At 43.6% G+C, this 19386-nt stretch overlaps 1 protein-coding gene across 1 annotated transcript; it reads right to left on the bottom strand.

Annotated features, from left to right (window-relative positions):
• Positions 1-218: 218 nt before the first annotated feature.
• IL7R (interleukin 7 receptor) lies at positions 219-16555 on the bottom strand. The gene is made up of 8 exons (XM_009513643.2): positions 16337-16555; positions 10599-10737; positions 9110-9264; positions 7347-7501; positions 6148-6325; positions 5193-5283; positions 3202-3277; positions 219-1828 (listed from the first exon to the last, which is right to left on the bottom strand). The coding sequence occupies exons 1-8, from the start codon at positions 16434-16436 to the stop codon at positions 1325-1327; spliced, it is 1398 nt and encodes a 465-aa protein (XP_009511938.1). The 5' UTR covers positions 16437-16555; the 3' UTR covers positions 219-1324.
• Positions 16556-19386: the final 2831 nt, after the last annotated feature.

The raw sequence follows: 19386 nt of genomic DNA, 5'->3' as shown, positions 1-19386 counted from the left end.
GAGACTGCACAGTGGGGTGAACCCCAGTCCCACAGCACAGCAAAGTGGCTTGGATTTCTCATGACCAAACTGCTTGGCAGTTATGGAACCATGTGGCTGCAACAGCTTTATCTGCAAGCGTGTGCTCCTCGATGCGCAGCATCCCAGATGGACTGTGAAGCAGCTCAGCCATCTCTGCGTAGCAGCGTGTAGGGCAAGTTGCAAGGTACTTTTAAAAAAAAATAAAATGTCTTCTAATCACTGGCAGGATCCATGATGTTCCATCCATTTTCCTAGAACAGATGTTGCATGAAAACATGGCCTGACCAAATTAAAAGAATTCTCAAGCAGCCACAGCCATTGGGAATAATGCTAATAAAAAAACATGGTCCGCTCAGCCTTTCTGTCCTGGAAAGTACTAACAGGCTGCACTAATGGTTGCATGACAGCTGCAGGGAAAGACAGCATCATGCATTTTACAGCCCAAATTCAGTTTATAGGAAGAGATGGGACTTCGCTTTTCATTTATTTTTGGTTTGTTTTCTTAGGTAAGCGTTGCTAGTACATGAAATACTGAAGATCTTTAATATATAGCACTAGCAGAATTACCTATGGATCCTAAAATTGGCTCCAGGGCAGATCTTTACCAACAGCAAAAGTAATGGCATGTAGAGTTTCACTTTGTTTTAATCTCTCTTTCTCTGTCTCTCTCAAAAAAAATCAGTCTGAGAAAACATTTTTTTAAAGTGAGTCCATGTGCCTTTTTTCCTGCGGGGTCAGCAAACTCCTTTTGAGGTGACCAAGCTCCTGAATCCCCAGGCAACTAATGCTTAATAGCAATTCTCATCCACTGGCATTCTGCAAACTCACGGACTTCCACTGATGGCAGAGGAGTTACTCTTGACTTATCACTGTTTAAAAGAGATTGGATTCTATTTAACTTCAATTTGTTTCTGTATTTCTTACTTAGGCATTAATAAGAGCTTAACTCTGCACCCAAGAGTTTGACAGAAGAGTTCATTAACTTCTACGAGACATGCTGTGATCTCCAGATAGGACTGCAGTGTCATTGTGCTGGATTAATCAGATCTGAAGATTAAAGTCAGGTTGAATTAAATTTAACTTCTGCTGCAGTGGAGATTGCTACCGGCATATTGAGAGCTGAGGTTAGGCGTTTTATCATTGAAATGTGGAGGAACCCACTTTCTTGCAGGTATAGCATTGCACTGTGAGCAGGGTGTGTTGCAGAGATGGGAACTCACGGGATGCAGGAAAAAAAACCCAAAAGCTTCAGTGTCCTGCTTGTGTTAGAGAAAAAAGCAGTACACTTTCATTCCTGTAAGGTTTACTGAATTTTGTAGAAGCTGGACATTGTGACATAGGCTTCCTCGTTGTTTGGTGACCTCATTTCACTGGTAGGCAGCATCTGGGATATGGTGTCACCATTTAGGGGCTCTGATCCCGGCTGGCCAGAGGGATCTGGTGGCGGAGTGGAGGAAACATTGAAGCCATCATCGCACAGGGGCACTCCATTGCTGTGGCACACCTCGTATGTGCTGGAGCCACAGTTTCCTTCAGTGGCTGCAGACTGGTGGGTACCCAGGAGTCTGTGTAGAGCTTCAGCTGGCCAGATTCCTCCGTAAGTCACAGACAGATTTAGGTTGCTTTTGTCTGTCATCACAGGGATCATCTTCAGGTCTGATCCGCTTCTAAATTTTCCTGGAAGGGTGGTCTCTGGAGTAGTTGATGGTTGCAGAAAATTTTCCAGTTCAGCTTTTGCTCGAATGCCATCCACTTTATGGATATGAACGTAACCAAAACTCTCTGGGTTAAAGCTTATATCAAAATTCTGCATGGCAAAAGGAACAGCACAGTTAACAGTTGGTATTAGTTTAAGAGAAAAGGTACTTTGATAATTAATTTGATTTTAGGAGGGTATTTATTATTTCTTTAATTCCGAAATCCAGAGCTGGCTGAACAATAGGTTAGCAAGAGTAAACCATCACGTGTCTTAAAATCCTTTTCCATATTAATCTGAATCAATCCAGTGGCGTCCTGCAGGCAGCACCACTGGGAGCTTTTTATGCTCTATGCAATGTGGTGGCAACTGGTCTTTCAGAGACTTTTCTGAGCTACGCATCTATTGCATGCCTGTCATTTCACAGGAATGAGTGTGCCAACCCAGGCAGTTCCTTTCAGTTTTACCTTCCTAATTTAGCAGTGAGGGAGGTAAAGTTTGCCATGACTTCCTGAAACATATTAGGAATCCCTGCACTGGGGAGCATGGGGGTGGGAGAGTTGTCTTAAATCTCTTATTAAATTAAGAACACTCTAATAATGTACCAACTGGAGACAACAGTGCTGATGAGTTTCTTAGTGAAAAAGTGCACTAGACACATAGTTTTAAGGCAGTGGGTTAATCCCACACCTTATGGTTTGTAACATTTATCGATCTGGCTTGTGTCTGGCATCATGTGCTGCATGGTGTATGAGCAACTCTGCTGCCTGTGCAAGGGTACATGGGCATCACCAGGGATGTTTGCAAAGGGTCCCCATCCAGCCCCATGGTCACAGTTTCATAGAATCATTGAAGTGTCTCATTTGGAAAAGACCTCTGGAGTCCAACTGGTCCAACCTTCTGCCAGAAGCAGGACCTGGATTGGGTTATCCTGAGCTCTATCAAGCCAAGCCTTGAACATCTCCAACAAGGGAGAACCTACCTCTTCTCTGGGCAACCTACACAATGTTCAATTATTCTCATGGAGAAAGATCTTTTTCTTCTAACCAGGTGAAGTTGGCCCTGAAGCAACACATGCCTGTTGCCTCTGGCCCTGTCACCATGCAACCTTGTGGTGAGAGCACCTCCACCATCTCTCTACCTACACTTCACATATTGGAAGGTTGTGATTAGTAGTCCCCACTCTGAGCTTCCTCTTTTCTATAAACGAAGTCAATTCCTTCAACCTTTCTTCATATAGCAAGTTCTCTAGCCCTCTGTAGTTACTTTGCACAAGTCAAAGCTCAGGCACTAGTTGAATTGTCTCTAATTTCCATACCCTTGACTCGCATCTGCCTCTGCAGATGTGGGCTTTCTTCAGTGGAATATAGAATATCTGAAAGATGTCCCAGTTCATGCAGCAAATGCATGTACTCTCTGTCCTGAGTGTTAGTTTTGTTCCCAATAGTCTACACTCAGGGGAAAACAACAGTAGAAGTACATACATTTTTTGGCTTCTTGCATAGTTGCTCCAGCGTTTTTTTATGATCAGGAAGGTTTGGCCACACAGCAGGCTTGATCCTGAAACAGCAACAGTAGACAAAAAGGTGTTCAACAGCAGCAGAAGAGGTACACGTTGAGATATCAGAGGTTCATATTGCATCATTTGTACTAATTCTCACAAAGCCTTAGGGCTGCCTTGCATTACCCAGAAAAATGACAGAGAAGTCTCAGAATAAAACAAAGACAGCAGGATTTATAAAGGTCACTGAATAGTCATTGTACTTCTGCATGCACAAAGCATCACAGTTAAAGGAAAACACCAAGTGTTGGGAAGGCAGCAAATTATGCTGGCGAAGAGCTTATTTGCATCTAGCTGTGTTAACAGGGTTTTGCATGGGGAAACCAATTTCTGCAAGTGAAAAAAGATGCTGTGGTTAAAGTGCAAATTCGCTGCTATTTGCCTCTGCATGTTTACATAAGTCAAAGAACTGCACATTATCCCACTCCTTGGCTGGCTATCTGTGCTTCAGATATCTGTATTGTAGCTTTGTCCCACAAGTCTCATTTTTATGCCTTGATTAGCAAAATTCTCATGTTGTGCTGCTGGAAGCCCTCATCTATGATGCACCTGGAGAATACTGCCTGACAGACATTCAGTGTTGCAGTGATATAAATATAGCTATAGATATATATGAATATATATTTTGTTTTGTATACGTGTCCATATACTTGCATATATATACACAAATGTATAAAACCCTCTTCTTTTTAGAAGGGAAATCTCTGTGTTCAGAAAGTCTCACCATCTAAAAGCCTGTTTTTTCAGCAGTTTTACATAGGCAGAACTTCTAGAAAATTTAAAGAACTGCAGGTGCTCAGCAACAGTAAAAAGCAAGAGTTAGAAATCTCAGGCCACATCTATACTTGCAAGTAAAACAGCACCAGGGAATATCCCCTGGCAGATAACTCCAGTGTCTAAATCATTTAATTATTAAAATTGTTCTTGGCATGGCTTGTCTGGGGTGAACTAGCACACTCCCAGACAATCCCCATGTGTAATTCAGGAGTTAGCACAGCCCAAGTGTTGTCCCCAAAACACAGCTCACATGCAGCCACCTCTTTGGATGTGAGTGGAGCTGGCTGTCATGGATGGGCTGTTCTGAATGCCACTGAACAGCCCTGGGCTTTCTGCCTTGCAAAGGGTTAATCTTCTATGGTTAAACTTGGGACTTTTACACTTCAAATTCTGGTTTCACCCGATTATCTACATATCTGTTCATTTTCTTAAATTTGTCAACCATCTATTCTATATAAGCATTTATATATTCATGTGTTAAAAGATTTATTTACAGCTATCTATCTACTGCTGGGTAGCCAATATATGAGAAAAAAACCCTATGCAGACAAAGGACTGCCTGTGTAATGAATGTATCTCCAGTCCCACTTCTGCTGTGACTGCTTTGGTGAGGGATGTAGAACCTGGTTTCACCACATGGCTGGCTAGATGTGGACCTGGCTGGGCTTGTGACTGATGCCATCCCGCTGTTGTTGCAGAGAGGTCTGCCCTGTTGCTTCTGAAAACACTTTAGAGCAAACACCCTGCTGACTCAGCCTATGAAAGGGAAAGAGGCAATCTCCCCAGTATACTGTTTCCACACCTCTTGGGACTTTACTAAAAGCCACAGGTTGCTTTTTTTTCTGGATCTTGCTTGAAGCTTTTAAGTCAAATTTACCTCCAGTGAGACACCAGCACTGTGTTTTGTGGTCACTTCAGCTCCCCAAAGGTCCCAGTGTTTCAAGCCCAAGACTGAAGCCTGCTCAAAGTGGCAGGTCATCTTCTGCCTGCCAACACCCTGTCTTGTGTTGCCCACTTCTACTCTTTGCTTGCCTTCAGCTTGATATAGATGTTCACAAATATACAGGGAAAGCAATAACACTGTCAGAACAGGATTGGCTTCCAACACTTTTTCTAATACAAAGAGATTTAGATTACCTGTTTTCCCAGAAAGTTACGATCAGGACAATCATGACAATGAATAGCATGAATCCCACGATGGAGACTATAATGACGACCATGCTGCTATCTAAAGAAAAACAAAGAACATCAACAAATGCACGTAGAGATCTCACTATTATGCTACCATAACTGTAATGTCTTTTCAGACAATAAATTAGGAATTGATGCTAAGCATTGCACTTTCCTATCATTGGACTGGTGCAGTGGTGCATTTGTCCTGCCTCCCTGAAGGAGGAAAGAGGTAGGCTGCCAGAGCATCAGCACTTGGCTGAGCTCCAAGCTGGGTTCCCAGGTTGGATTAAAGCAGCTTGAAGTCTGCTGTCGCTTCCAGAATGTTGAAACCACCACTTGCTGCCTCCTTACAGCGGCACTGAAGTGACTTTGAATACAAGTAATGCCAAGGTATCCCTGGGGACTGAAGGGACCCAATGGACCATAAGAATTATTCATGTTTGCAAGTGCAATGTTGAGATTTTTATCCCTTATTGTATTTGTGATTAAAGTGCCATGTTTGCACACAAATCCAGGGCCCTGGAATGGGCCATGTTTCACTGCTCTTTGTTCTTTTTCTAAAACACTCAGTGCGAACTGGACCTTCTCCCTGCATGCCAGCAGGCAGCAAGCAGGAGTAAGTCAGCCCTCACCTCCCTTTGCATCCCCCTCATGCCCTTACAGTAGCTCTTCATCTGATCTTATCACCCTTGAGTGAGATTTAACTTCACATAGAGAGTCAGCCCCAGGCCAGACCAATAAAGCATTCTTTCTGGGTCATCTCCTCTGGGGTGCCTGGTGCCTGCGAGTGCTGACCCTGCTGTGGCCAGAGGCTTTTCCCTCCCCACGATCTCATCACTGCTGCTGCCAAGACTGGCCAGGGAACCAAGGTCCCGGATCTGCTTTCTTTCAGGTGGACCAAAGTGCTTTCTGCCCTTACAGCTCTCTGCAGAATGTGGCTCCTTTGCGGTCCTGAAGCTCTTGGAAGTGCTCCATTCACTCCACGTGCCCTTAAAATAATCTCCATTGGGCTGTGAACGTACTTTCACTTCATATGATACATCATTTTTGAGGTTTTTCCCCAGTAGTTTTACCTGAAGGTATGGTGACTCTATTGTCTAAACACACACAAAAAAATCCAGTTATTTTTCTAGAAGACACAGGAACTGTATCTTTCAGTTTCAGCAAAATGTGTGAGATGCAGTGCATCTCTGAGGTACTGTGTTGTTTGGTCTGTGTCTCAGTCTAGTTTAACAGCAAGGTAGTCCAGACAGTATTGAGAAGAGAAACTAAAACCAGGTAAAAGTTCTTTGGAAAACAGCTGGAAGTATTACCTGTGCTTTGCTACTGCTGACACTGCAGTGGGAAATACACGCTTCCCTGGGAAGGCTCAGAAGAGAGAGGGGAAACAATACATTTGTGTAGTATAAAAGACAACTGAAAGGGGAGCTACAGGAAAGAAGCAGAAATCCCATAGTGCAGCTCTGGTGCTCTTCATTTCAAGGTATTTCATTGCCTAAATCCTTTTCTTTTTCTGGTTACAGTTCCTCTGTGTTCCCTCTGTAAAAATCAGGTATAGCCCAAGCTTTCAAACACTCCCATCTGAACCAGTGTTTGCATGGCTGTTCTTGTGACAGGGGACACAGAGGTCCCAGCAGCCAAACCAGATCCAGTTCACAGGCAGCTGCAGCCTGAAACATGGTCTGAGGGTGGGAGACCTGCAGGGCTGCGCCCTAAGCCTGGAGAGATCATTGAAAAAGGGACATGAAGAAACTGTCACTAAACAAGAAAAGGGGTCAAACGATTTACTGACTGATGAGCGCAGAAAATAAGAGCAAAGCCACCACAGCAAAGAGCAAGCCATCTGAACAATTAGGGTGGTTTGTTACATTATATCTTCTCTTCCCACTGTAAAGCCCAAAGAAATTAAACTTTGTAAGCCCAGAGAAGTGTCTAACAGACATGGGTGCTGTCAGTATGGAATTGTTTTGACTAGTGAGCTTTCCAAATGCCAAATATTGCACCTTTCCAAGTTTTCTTCTAGAGAACTGTAGAAATGCAGATTTAATTTTGTTTAATTTTAATTTAATTTTGGTTTTTGTTTAATTTTGGAAATTAGTGTAAACTCACATCACTTACCTTCCAAGTACCTTCTTCCTGCCGATAGGCTGTTTGGTGTATTAATTTGTCCTTTAAGTATTTCTTCCACGAGTGTGGTGTACTATAATGAATAAGATACTCATTTGCCTCTTTTTGGTATGTGATGTTTATATCAAATGGTACTTCAGGCTTAACTGCAAATGATAACAAACAAGGATATAGCAGGAGTAGAATAATGTTACTACAAAATAAACAGGTTTTGAAAAGGAGAAACACGACCACTTCAAGTTACACTCCCTGCAGAGAGACTTGAGCGAGGGCTGGCTGAGCTGGGTGACCCTCATGCTGAGCCCCAGCTCATCCTTACATCTTGGTCCTGAGAGGGGCTTGGTTTTGATGTGCTGGAGCAGCAGCACGACCAGCAGGGATAGTCCTTCCTAGGGATGTGACATTTAGTCTTCCAAAGCAATTCCTGAGCATGCTCACCCCTGCAGTGACACTGCTGGAAGACCTGAAATTCAGTTTCTCTAACCAGTGGTCTGAGATGGAGAGACCATGACAAAACCTGTTGCTGCTCTGAGAGGAAGTCACTGAGGAGCAAACTGGGTACAGGTACAACTGCCGGTGGCCATCAGGGTGGTGGGACACAGGAAGGGACAAAATACGACAGTGTTAGATATAGCATAGGGGGCTGTGGCTTCAGGCCCTTGCTATGAACCCACGCCTGACCTGGTCTGCAGGAGACTCTGTCAAATGACCATCTGTGCAAATATATCAAGTTCAAAATGAACTTGGATCCATTCAAGTTCAAGCCCTCAGGACTCTCCCCAAGCTGTGCCTGAGCTGGATGTTCCTGAGGTCTGCAGAGGCTTGTGTCTGTGCCACTAGGCTTCCAGAATGCACCATGTGAAGTACATCAGTCTCATTGGAACACAGAACCCACACCTCTCTCCTCTCAGGAAAATGCATGTAGCCAGAAATTATGTCCACTCCTTCTGCAGCCCCAAATACATAACACTTCCATGTAGAACCTGCAGTTTCTAGAGGAGAGACTACCAGAGATGGTCCAGGCTGATCCATAAACTGAGAGGTAATGTAAGGTTATTACAAAACTGTTGGACTGGGCAGAAATGTTTCATAGTAAAGGGATGTTGTAGTGCCTACTGCCAAAGGAAGGCAAAACAATCTGTCACCAGAGCAGAACAGAGTTGCCCTGCATGGGAGTCTCTGCAGCCCTTGAATGAGACCAGCTTCCATGAGGGATAATTCCTAATGACCCCTCTTCCCCTGGGTTCCCTGTTTCTTGGCTCAGGAATGTCACCAATGTGGCTTTGACGAGCCCATTCATGGGTTTTTGGTGTCCCTTCTGCGCTGTGGGATGGCTAAGCATGTCAGACAACAGGTTCCACTAAGAAGCAAGGTGTAAAAAAAGTGAGATCTTGCAACCTTGCTACCAAGCACACACTAGCTCTGGGGTGGTCAGTCCTGAAACTGCACAATCCCTTCTAAGAGATGAACAAAATGTCCCTGCTTTGCCCATGCACGTGGTTCAGTCTGGGCAGAATGTTACAATAAGCCAGAATTCAGCTGCACATTTTAAATGGAAGATAATAATGTTTGGCGTTGAAGCATGGGGAACACTACACTCTGCAAACACCCCATTCCAGGCTCCCTGCCCTGCTAGGACACTATTTTATACTGCCTCTTTGTCATCCAGGTTGACGCTTAGGCTTTGCACTGGGCTAGTTTTTCCCCCAGTAACCCCTAGATCTTAAAAACGTCCAAAATGTTAAGTGTCTTACCAATGTCAGTTACAATCAGACTCCTGCAGACCCTTCTCTTCGTCTCAGAGTTCATGCAAATGTCTTTATTTGAGAGTATATCAGTGAACTGTAAGAAATACCCATCTTCCTGTTTCTTCATATTGAAACACACATAATTGCTGTCTTCCTTGGTACTGTTGACCAAAGTGACACCATGTTAATTTCTTCTCAGTCTTAGTATAACATAGTAAGGGGTGAATCCTGTTTGCTCATTTCACGTTAACTGAAGTGAGACTCCATGTGAAATAAGAAAAAATGCTATGCAAATAAGGAGTTTAAAAGATTGGTAATGTTTTTTCATGTGGTCTTTGAGGACAATAATCAAGTGATGTGAGTCACAGTAAGAGTCCTGGAGCTCTCCAAGAAAAAAATGCAATTATTAAATTGGAGACATAAGTGCTAAAACCTTTGTATTTTTAGAAATTATCTCATGGCTGCTATTTTTAAATATAGGGGAATAGATTTGAGTGCTTACAGAAGATAAATTGCTTATTGACTGAAGTGCTAGCAAATACAGGGTCAGCATCAGCCAGGCCATGAAGGAGTCATATGGCACAGTTTCAGAGATGGAAATATATCTGTGTGTTCCTCCATCTGTGTGACTGCCATGTTTGAGGACTGTCATAAAATTTCAGTCAAAATCCAGAATAAATCCCATGCAAATAGAAAAATTCTAGTAAACTGGGTGGGAAAAAATAGTAATTATTAGAATAGCAAGAAAGGAAAAAAAATCCACTTCTTTTGCTGGCTTCTGCAGAACTTTCAGTTTCAGGAAAAACAGGCTAAGGGAAAAGCAGAAGTATGCTAAAGAACCAAAATCTGAGCTGCTTCAACTAGGTGCATCAGTTAAGAAAAAGGTGGAAAAGAGTTTCAAGGCCTTGATGAGAAGTGGAGATGATTGATGTGCTTGGAAACTGTTGGGTTTTCGTATACTCATCCTAGCAGTTTTTTGGCATGTCTGTGTGTGTGAAGACAATTGCTCAATTTCTGTCTTGACCTAGATAAAGGCATTTTCCCAGCAGTGGAAAATTAGCTTTCTTGGCAAAGAATTTTCTGTGGAAAGAATTTGCCTCTTCAAAAACATTTTTATTTTTCACTTGAAAAAGGCTAGGTTAGGTTTTTTTAAAATACCATTTAATTTAAAGGAAAAATTGCTCCCAGTTCATGCTGGGCTACATCCCTAATTACAGATGTTCCAGAGCAACAGAGGCAAGATCAGGACTATCTGAGACATTATAATGCCCTTTATGGACCCTCCCAGCTCATTTTTTTTTCTTATTAGGGAGTTATGTTCTGTTTCTGTTCTCTTCTTCTTTGCTGAATATAGTATTCAAACTTGGTAAAACTCTGAAACAGAATTTTGTCTGGATTTGCTGCCTTTATTTCCCAGTGTATGGCAACGTGACTCACTAGTGCTTGGCATTTTGCTTCCCAGAAATTTACCAAAGGATGGAATGACAGCACTTACCACAGGGACAGGGTATAGTTAGTGTTGTGAGGAGGCAGATCAGTAAAATTGCAGGTCAGGCTGCTATAGGAATCCTTAAATTCCAGCTGGCTGAAGCAGTCAATGTCAAAATTGTCTGGTTCGTCATCTCCAAAAGTTCCTAAGGAGAGATTCACAGGAAGTTACTGAAGCAAACCCATGCGCGTATTTGATTTGCAGCTCCACTGTATAGGAGATGGTTTCTTTATGTGGTTGCCTGAAATGAAAAGGATCAACCCACCTGTTTTGTCAGAAGCAAAGAAAGCTTGTTCAAAATTAAATTAAAAGACATTTGGACCTTTCAAGATTTCTCTCCCTGCATGCCAGTGAAGCCCACCCACTTACCATGCACGAAGGTACATTCTGCATCATCGGTCTGTGAACTATGAAAAGACAGTGTCACAGATGATTTGGTCAGATGAGACACCCTGTGTCTGTTCTTTTCTGTTAATCATGGGCAAAGAGGACACTGATGGTGACCTGGAAACCTCTTGAAAAATTCCTGGTGTCAAGTGCAAAACAGAGACAATATATTGTCTGCCCTACAGTTGAATTCCTCCTAAGTTTGACCCAGAGATAGGGGAATTACCTTTTTAAAAGCTAATGATAAACTTTATACCAAGATAAAAGCAGGACTACTCCATCTGAAAATCATCTCAAAACTCTCTCACACAGGTTTTCATATTAGGAACCACAAAATGCTGTTTGTTATCCTTGGGCATGCGGAGGGGAGCAAGACATGTTCATGATGCCTGTTGAAAAGCAGAATATTTAGGTTCAGGACCAAAACACTCTTGGAAATAAACAGAACAGAAACATTCACTACGGGATATACTCCACATGGTTACTGCCACAGGTGTCTGGGGCTCATGCTCAAGGCTAACATCTGCTCAAGAGCAAGGGCTAGTTTCAGTGGGAACTACTTGTATGGGAATTTCAGCTCAGGACAGCCTGAAACTAGCTCTGAAGTGGCAGGCCCACAGCTGAGAACGCATGTCCTTGCTGCACCTACATCAGGACAAGCAGCATTGCAGACAGCCGAGAGCACCCAAGCAGCATCCTCCTGCCCTGGCTCTGCCCCTGCCCATGCTGTCAAGGTCTGGCCTGTCAGCAGGTTCCTGAGAAGACTGGAAAATTATATGGGTGGTTTTAGGAAAGCAAGAGTATTTTGGTGTCATGAGGCAAGTAAGCCCCATTTTGATGTACTGCAAAATTTTCTGAAATGTCACAAATTTGGGCTTAGGAGGGAAAGCTCAGACTTTCTGCCAGAATGAGTGGCTTCCTGCAAATTTGCTTCGATGACTAATAAAACAATTGCGATTTGACTAAGATCGTATGTCTCAAGTCCTACACTTGGCAGGTATGAGGTCAATGAAGCAAAAACTGATGCTTCTGAGAGGAGTCCTCTCCAGCGGAAACTGCCAGTTCAGCCTCATTTTATGAAATCTCACCCACCATAGCTGAGCGGACAGGGAAAGGGTTATTGCCATGATCCCTTGAGTGAATCCTCAGGGCAGGAATGCCTCTGTCTCCTTTTACTGGAGGTTAAGAGTAGCTGTGATGATACACACCCTCTTCCTTGTGTCCAGGGACTATTCCTTGTCCCCTTGGTCCTCTGCTACGCACTCCTCAGACGTGTTCTTGCCAAGCGGGGCACCTGCCACAGCGAGAACAAGAACTTGGCTGCTCCAGGAATATCAGTGACTCACACTCACAAACAGTGTGGGGAAATGCCTGTGGAAACATTTCCAGTGGAAAATCCCTCCCAGAGAAAATGACGGTCATCTCTGATGTCACCCACCTGGGTGAACCGGATCACTGAGGAGTGACCAGCTACCTGGATTCTGTAATTCATACTCCTGCCAGTGATGTTGTGTGATCCCTGGCTAATCCTGCCAGCATACAGGGAGACCCAGACCTCATCTACTGTGGAAGCACATCTGAAGATTGAAAATGGTCATGGTTTGACAGCAGGGAGAAAGCAGGGGAGAGTTTTTTGATTGCTTTAAAAATGTAAGTAAAGACCATCACCCCACAGGGTCACTATCTGCTGTGTTTCCTCCTGACCTTGGAGCTGAGGTGCATCTGGAGTCAGGTTTTGAATAAGAAGAAATTCAGAAGTCAGTCAGGAATGCTGTAAAAATTGCAAAAGCAGTACAAGCAGGGGCTAGGATGGGGGCTGCTGCCACCAGCACCCATGGAGGGCAACAGGAGGGACAGCAGCATCTGCTGCTGCACTAGTCCAGAACCCAGAAGCAGATCTATCCCCCATGTTAAGATTTAATGGTCATTTGCTACTGTGAGCAACCAGCACTAAAAAGAAGCTATCGGTCTTCCCTTCTCACTGCACCTCTGCTGTGCTCTGTCCCAGCTCTCCCTGAAAGACAGTGAAATGCCATGTCTTCCACCAGCACTGCTGCTTTGAGGGAATAACCTGTGCAGCACATACATGGACAAAGCAGGTACTCTACAAAGCCATTTGACCATCACGTTCAAGAGAGACACACAGAGGCCAGTACAACCCTAGAACAAGCCCTGCAGCTGTTTCACACAGGTGAGAGTCTTGACCAATGCAGCCCTGAGCCCTCTGTACAGAAATGTGTATTACATAAAGCTACATATTTGTGAGTAAAAGCGTGTGCATACAGATATACATATATTCAAAATTCAGGGGATAACAAGTAAGCTGAAATGGATCTGCATAAAATGGAAAAAACCCATATTTTATATAGATGGATGCACCCAAAGCTCACAGGCAGACATATGTGACATTTTATGGCTCTCTGAGACTTTACCTGCAACTACCAGGAGACTGGCTTATTTATACTCATAGCTACCTCAAGACAACATTAAAACTTATGAATTAGGATAACCGATTATCCTTTATATAAGAGAGAGACTGCTTGGTGCCCTCCGTAGATGCAAACTACATATACTGGATTTTGCATAAACACACAAAACTAGTAATCATCATATTAATAAATGGCATATCAGAAAAAAAAATCTTTCAGCTGTCCACTACTGCTTTGCTGAAAAGTGACAGAAATTTTAATTAATTCTCTATCAGGCTGACAGCAGAATGAAAAGGAAGAAAAAGGTTTTGTCTTGCAGTTCAAACAGCTGTTTAATGTTTAACTGGCATAGTGGACCTTTCGTGCTGCACTAGGAGGAAAGCTGACTGGTAAAGCTGACTGTCCTTTGACACTAAACTTTCATTTATGTGGTTCCTTATTCATGGGCCATAGAACACATGATAAATAAAATGCATGAATGGTGTTAAGTAAGAAACTTGAAACACTTTTTCTGGTATGGTTCCTCCATGATCTGACAGCAATTTATTTATCTGACATAAGTAGGCATGTAGCCTCAGTTACACTTCTTCCCTAAACCTCAGAACCACCATGCACAAATGCGTTTGCTACACAAATGGTTTTGATGACACCAGCATGACTTACACTGCTAGGGACTCTTTACACAATTAAAAGTTTACAAGATTATAATTTTTCCCTTGAGAAGCCCAGACCAGACAGAGCCCTGAGCCTGGCTGTGCTGAAATCAAGGCAGGGCTTGAGATGGAATGATTCTAGTTGGAGAAAAACTGCTCTTGTAGCTACAGCCATGGCAGGGCCTTCACAGAAATGGTTGTACCTTGGGTTTGGACAACACCCAGCAGGATGGTTCAAATCACAGCAGGAATCTCATGAGCCTTTACCAAGAGAAGAATGTTAGCTATGGTCATGCTTCAGCTTTAAGCTCTGAAGCCGCCAGGACTAACAACAACATGTGAAACCAAAGGCACTGCTAAGCACCTGCATGATCAGTTACCAAAATTCCAAAGTCAGTGAACTGACTGCCTCCATGGACAGAGTAGTGTGAAATCTCTAGCACTGATCTGATTCAGGAGGAACTCATTTTAATCACAACAGTTTTGGTGTGGGATGGACAAACCATACAAGCCTGGGTAGGAGGACCACTGAAGCTAGCTGTCCTGCGCATGTGACCCCACAGCCTGCTGTTTCCTGCTCGCCTTGTCCATGCCCTCCTGTGCCTCCATGGCTGCCCCTTCTTAGCTCTGCTTGTAGCTCTCAGGGCTTTTGGGGATGCCCACAACCTCCACCAGGCTGAGGGACATCATCTGGGAGGTAGCCTACCACTCAGAAAGAAGAAGGAGATGAAGGCAAATTCTGCAGTGAGCGTTTCCCTCCTCTGCCCATAAAAAGGAGTGAGCTCGTACCTGCATTGGCTGGCAGCACTTTGCCAGGACATAGGGCAAGTCAGAATGACAAAGAGTGAAAGACAAACATCCATTATGGGTGATTTCACCCTGGATTGTTTAGTTCATTGGCCAAACCCACAAGACTCATAAAGAAATCATAAAGGCTGCTAATTGCTCAGTGGGGATTTTCTGAATCTGTTTGTCTTTAATCCTAAGCAAACTATGGTTTACTGGAAGTTAGTGACAAAACAAGGAAAGGTCCAGTCATATCTGCTTTTGGGAAGCCCTGAAGATTTCAGCAACACCAGTGATAAAGCACTAGCTCTGGCCATTCACCACCATATCTGCCTGACAAAGCTAGCTCTAAACAGCTGCAGGTTGTATAAATAAAAGGCAAATAACAAAAACAAGGTTGCTAGATGCAGTTCTGAGCCACCCACTGTTTTCTTCTAACTAAAAAACTTATCATGTATATCCTATTTATGTATGTATGTCCCTATGTACACACACATACATGTTACATGACACACAAGGGAAAATGAGATTCCCTATCTGTGAAAAAGCATAGCAAAACAGCCATTTTCTTCCTAAAAACCCCAAACTGTTTTGCTCCTAAACAGTGAAGCCCTAAAACTACCAGTACTGAGCCACTGCCCATGTCCTTCAGTCACAGTGCAACAAGCTCTGCCGCTGCTGTTTGTTTGATGTTAGACAATTAAAAGTTTAACAGATTTGGGACTGAATCTGTAAATCATATTTTTCAGTTCCCTTTTGAGAAAAGGGACAGCAGACTGAAACAGTGGTTTTATTGCTGCTCTTTACATTTTGATGCTCCTAAATAATTTTCACTTCTCTAAATGACATAATGAAATTTGCAATAAGCCTAAATTTAAACTGTTAAATTAATTTATAATTATTTACTGTGTAAGGGATGAATGGTCTTAGTGATGGGCTGTGAGAACCCCCTGGCTGAGCTGTTACTATGAGGGAGACTGGGACTATCACCCAGATATACCTGATGCAATTGCTTAAAGAGGAAAAGTTTGGCTTTTGAAGTGGAACAGTTTCGGCCAAGTTTGAGGTACATTGAAGTATTTCTTTTGGGAAAACTGCAAAGAGCAAGAGAAGCCAGAACTTCACCCCTCTCTGATGGCAGCTCAGAGTGACCATGGACTGCAAAAGAGCAAAGCAGTTCCCCGCTCCCAGCCATAGATCCTCATACGAACACTAGATACAATGAGAGAGGATTAACAGGTCTGATCCTGTATGGCCTCTGCATACAGGTATGGTCTCCCTCATTTCATACAAATTTGGATGTTACAAGGGCAGCAGAATTGGGAATTGAATAGGTATCCCCCAGCTCCACATCCACCGTAGGTACTGGCACTAAAACAAAGATACTGGAGGCTAAAACCCTAACACACTTAACCCAAAAGTTGCATTTTGGAGCTCTTAACTCAGGTTTTTCAAGATCATACATGAGTGGAAAGATGAAATGACTCACCATCACCATCTGCTGAGGTGCAACCACTTTCCCCAAAAGTGGTGTGAAGAAACAAGACGAAAATGCTCAACACTGTACTCATCTGTGTCATCCTGAGCATGCTGCATGTGTGCAGTATGTGTGTGTGCGAAACCTGTGCTCACTTACTTTATACTAAACGCAGAACAAACCCATTGCCTGATAAAGAGACCGCAGGCAAGGGGAAATGTAAACATGCCGACAAGGATGACTAGTGGCAGAAAGCAGGAAGCCAGCATGAAGATATTTGCAGAGCTTTTACTTTGAAATATGCTTCCCACTTCAAAACTAAGGACCTTCTGGATCAGGCCCATTGACCCACTAAGCCAAATCTGGTCAAGTCCAGTGAGTCAGGAGCACATTTCAGGGACAGTGCTCCTGGCTTGTGTAGTGGGATTTTTGCTGCTGATTTTCCTGAGAGCATGGTTTAGCCCTCTCATCCACTTTCCTCTCAATGAAGGTACACAGGTCCAAGGGAGAAAAATATTCCAGCTATGAAACACTGTGATTGCTGTTATTTATTCTTTAAGTGTTAGCATCAAAAGGACTGCAGCCAGCAGGTTGACAGAGATGATTGTCCCCCTCTACTCCACTATCAATGAGACCCCACCTGGAGTACAGCATCCAGTTCTGGAGTCCTCAGCACAAGCAAGACATGGACTTGTTGGAGCCGGCCCAGAGAAGGACCATAAAAATATTCAGAGGGATGGAACACCTCATCTACGAGGACAGGCTGAGAGAGTTGGGGTTGTTCAACCTGGAGAAGAGAAGGCTCCAGGAAGACCTTACTGTGGCCTTTCGATGTATAAAGGGCACTTATGAGAAAGATGGAGAGAGACGTTTTACCAGGGCCTGTAGTGACAGGACAAGGGGCAATAGTTTTAAACTGAAAGAGGGTAGATTAAGATTGGACATAGGGAAAGAAGTTTTTATGATGAGGGTGGTGAGACACTAGAACAGGTTGCGCAGGGAAACTGTGGATACCCCATCACTGGAAACATTCAAGGTGAGACTGGAAGGGGCTTTAAGCAACCTGACCTAGTGCAAGATGTCCCTGCCCACAGCAGGGGGGTTGGACTAGATGATCTTCAAAGCTCCCTTCCAACCCAAACTATTCTGTGATTCTATGAAGTCCCACATAAGGCAATGCTGACCCAGAAAAGCTGTGATTTAAAAAACTAATCCTGCAAAACCTAGCTCCTGAGAACAAAGTGGTACATCTCACATTTTTTCAGGCTTTGGACAAAGCAGACACAGAAAGCGGAAGATAAAGAGGTGTTAAATATTTCCTTCACACACTTTCTGTGGCTGTATACACCAACGCACAGTAGAGCGTAATGCACGGCCATGTACACGGCTGACTGATGTGGCTAACTACGAGTGAGCTGAAGACCTGAAAGAGAAGAGCAAGCTCTGGCACAGCCCCGGCTGCACAAAAAATGCTTTATGTTGGAGGCATAAAGGGAGCCAAGGGCAAAGTTGGTAACAATGCCCAAGCAAACAGAAAAATGATGACACTATAATAAGGAGACTTAATAGGGAAGCCACAGCAGCTTTTACATTTGCAAGGAAATAATTTAAACCACTCACCCAAATGATGAAATCTCATTCCTCGTATCTAGAAAAGTGTCCTTCTGCCAGTACATCAGGGAGTGTCCTCTGGTGTCACTTGCTGCCCTGAGCAGGGGCAATGGGTAGCCAAGGGTGTGCTTCTGGGCTCCTCTGGCCTGCTTTAATGGGAAGAAACAGCCTCCTTTCCCTGAATGCTTAGCAAGGCTGCCTGGAAATGGACAACTCCCATGCCTTTGTCAAGTCCCTCCTTGTAATAGGACCCTGAGGCTCCCCACCAAAGCATTCCATGAAGGTGCACTAAGACTAGGTAGATACAGAAAAATGGGTTTGGATTCATTGGTCGATATGTAGGTATTTACAGTGTATAGTCCTATGTCAGAATCTTTCTTGCTTTGCTCCCATCTAGCCAGCGGAGAGCATGATTCATCTCATCCTAACATAGACTTTCAAAAGATGAAGTCTAAACTCCTAAATACATTTACATCTCTTATTGAATCAAAAAAGAGCCCAAGGTGAGGCAGGAAGTGGATGTCTGCCTAGCAGACCTGTACGATACCTCACACCCACAAACAGGAGAGGGACCTGCCAGGCCACAGCAGCCACTCATACAAAGCAGAGCAGGAGCTGGACGTGGCGCCGGGGCCAAGGAGCCACTGAAGGCAGCAGCATCATGGCCTGACTGACCCTCGATCAAGCGCTTGACTTCACTTACGGAATTATTCAGGTCAAAGCCCTGTTCACATGACTTCCCTTCAAGAAGCAGCCTCTTTCAGTGGTCTGAGTCAGCTGGTCAGATTTTAGGAGTAGTTAGCACTCATCTCTCCCTTCTGAATTTCCTAGGCTTGACCCAAGCTATCGAAGCCAAATGAATCAATGAGATTGGGTCCTGGTGACTTCACATCCCTAAGGCCTAACCCTGGCTTGCTTTAGAAAGGTTTATTTAAGGATTTCAGCACCTGGCTTAATAATATTCAATATCATATTATTGTAGAAACCCTCAGGCTAATTTCTACCTCATTTTCAGCCAGAAATATAATTAAAGGAGGGCTCTCCTGTGCAAACTGATTGCTATCCGGAAATGACACCTTCTCACTTTAAATTTGTCTTGTTTATAATTGAGTGGGCTATCACTTTGATCTTTTTTTTTTGCTTTTTTCCTGTCTCAGCTGGAGCAAACTAAAAGAAAAAGACCTTTCAGACATAATATTTTGGTTGAACCTGAACAATCTTATTATCAGAGCTGTGCTGCTCAGGGGATTTCCATGTTGTCATAGCTGCATTTTGTCTGGGTGGGGAAATGAGGGACCACAATGAAAAGAAAAAAAAAACTTATAGAGAAAAACTCTGAACCAAAAGTACATTTTGTTTTACTTTTGGGTCTCTGCTTCAAAAGTTGTTTGATTTCTAAAAGATATTTGAGTCCATCAGTCTCAGCTTGTTGCCTTCATCTAATACCCTGG

The sequence above is a fragment of the Phalacrocorax carbo genome, chromosome Z (genome assembly GCF_963921805.1).
Source record: "Phalacrocorax carbo chromosome Z, bPhaCar2.1, whole genome shotgun sequence".
Lineage (NCBI taxonomy): Eukaryota > Metazoa > Chordata > Aves > Suliformes > Phalacrocoracidae > Phalacrocorax > Phalacrocorax carbo.
This window is presented reverse-complemented; position numbering and strand designations above follow the sequence as displayed.

Excerpts from the sequence above, each read along its gene's own strand:
- IL7R (XM_009513643.2), bottom strand. The coding sequence starts at position 16,436 with ATGCTCAGGATGACACAGATGAGTACAGTGTTGAGCATTTTCGTCTTG. Across the intron at positions 10,738-16,336 it reads CACCTCAGCAGATGGTGATG|GAACTTTTGGAGATGACGAA; the intron begins GTGAGTCATTTC and ends ATCTCTCCTTAG. Across the intron at positions 3,278-5,192 it reads GTAACTTTCTGGGAAAACAG|GATCAAGCCTGCTGTGTGGC; the intron begins GTAATCTAAATC and ends TTGCTGTTTCAG.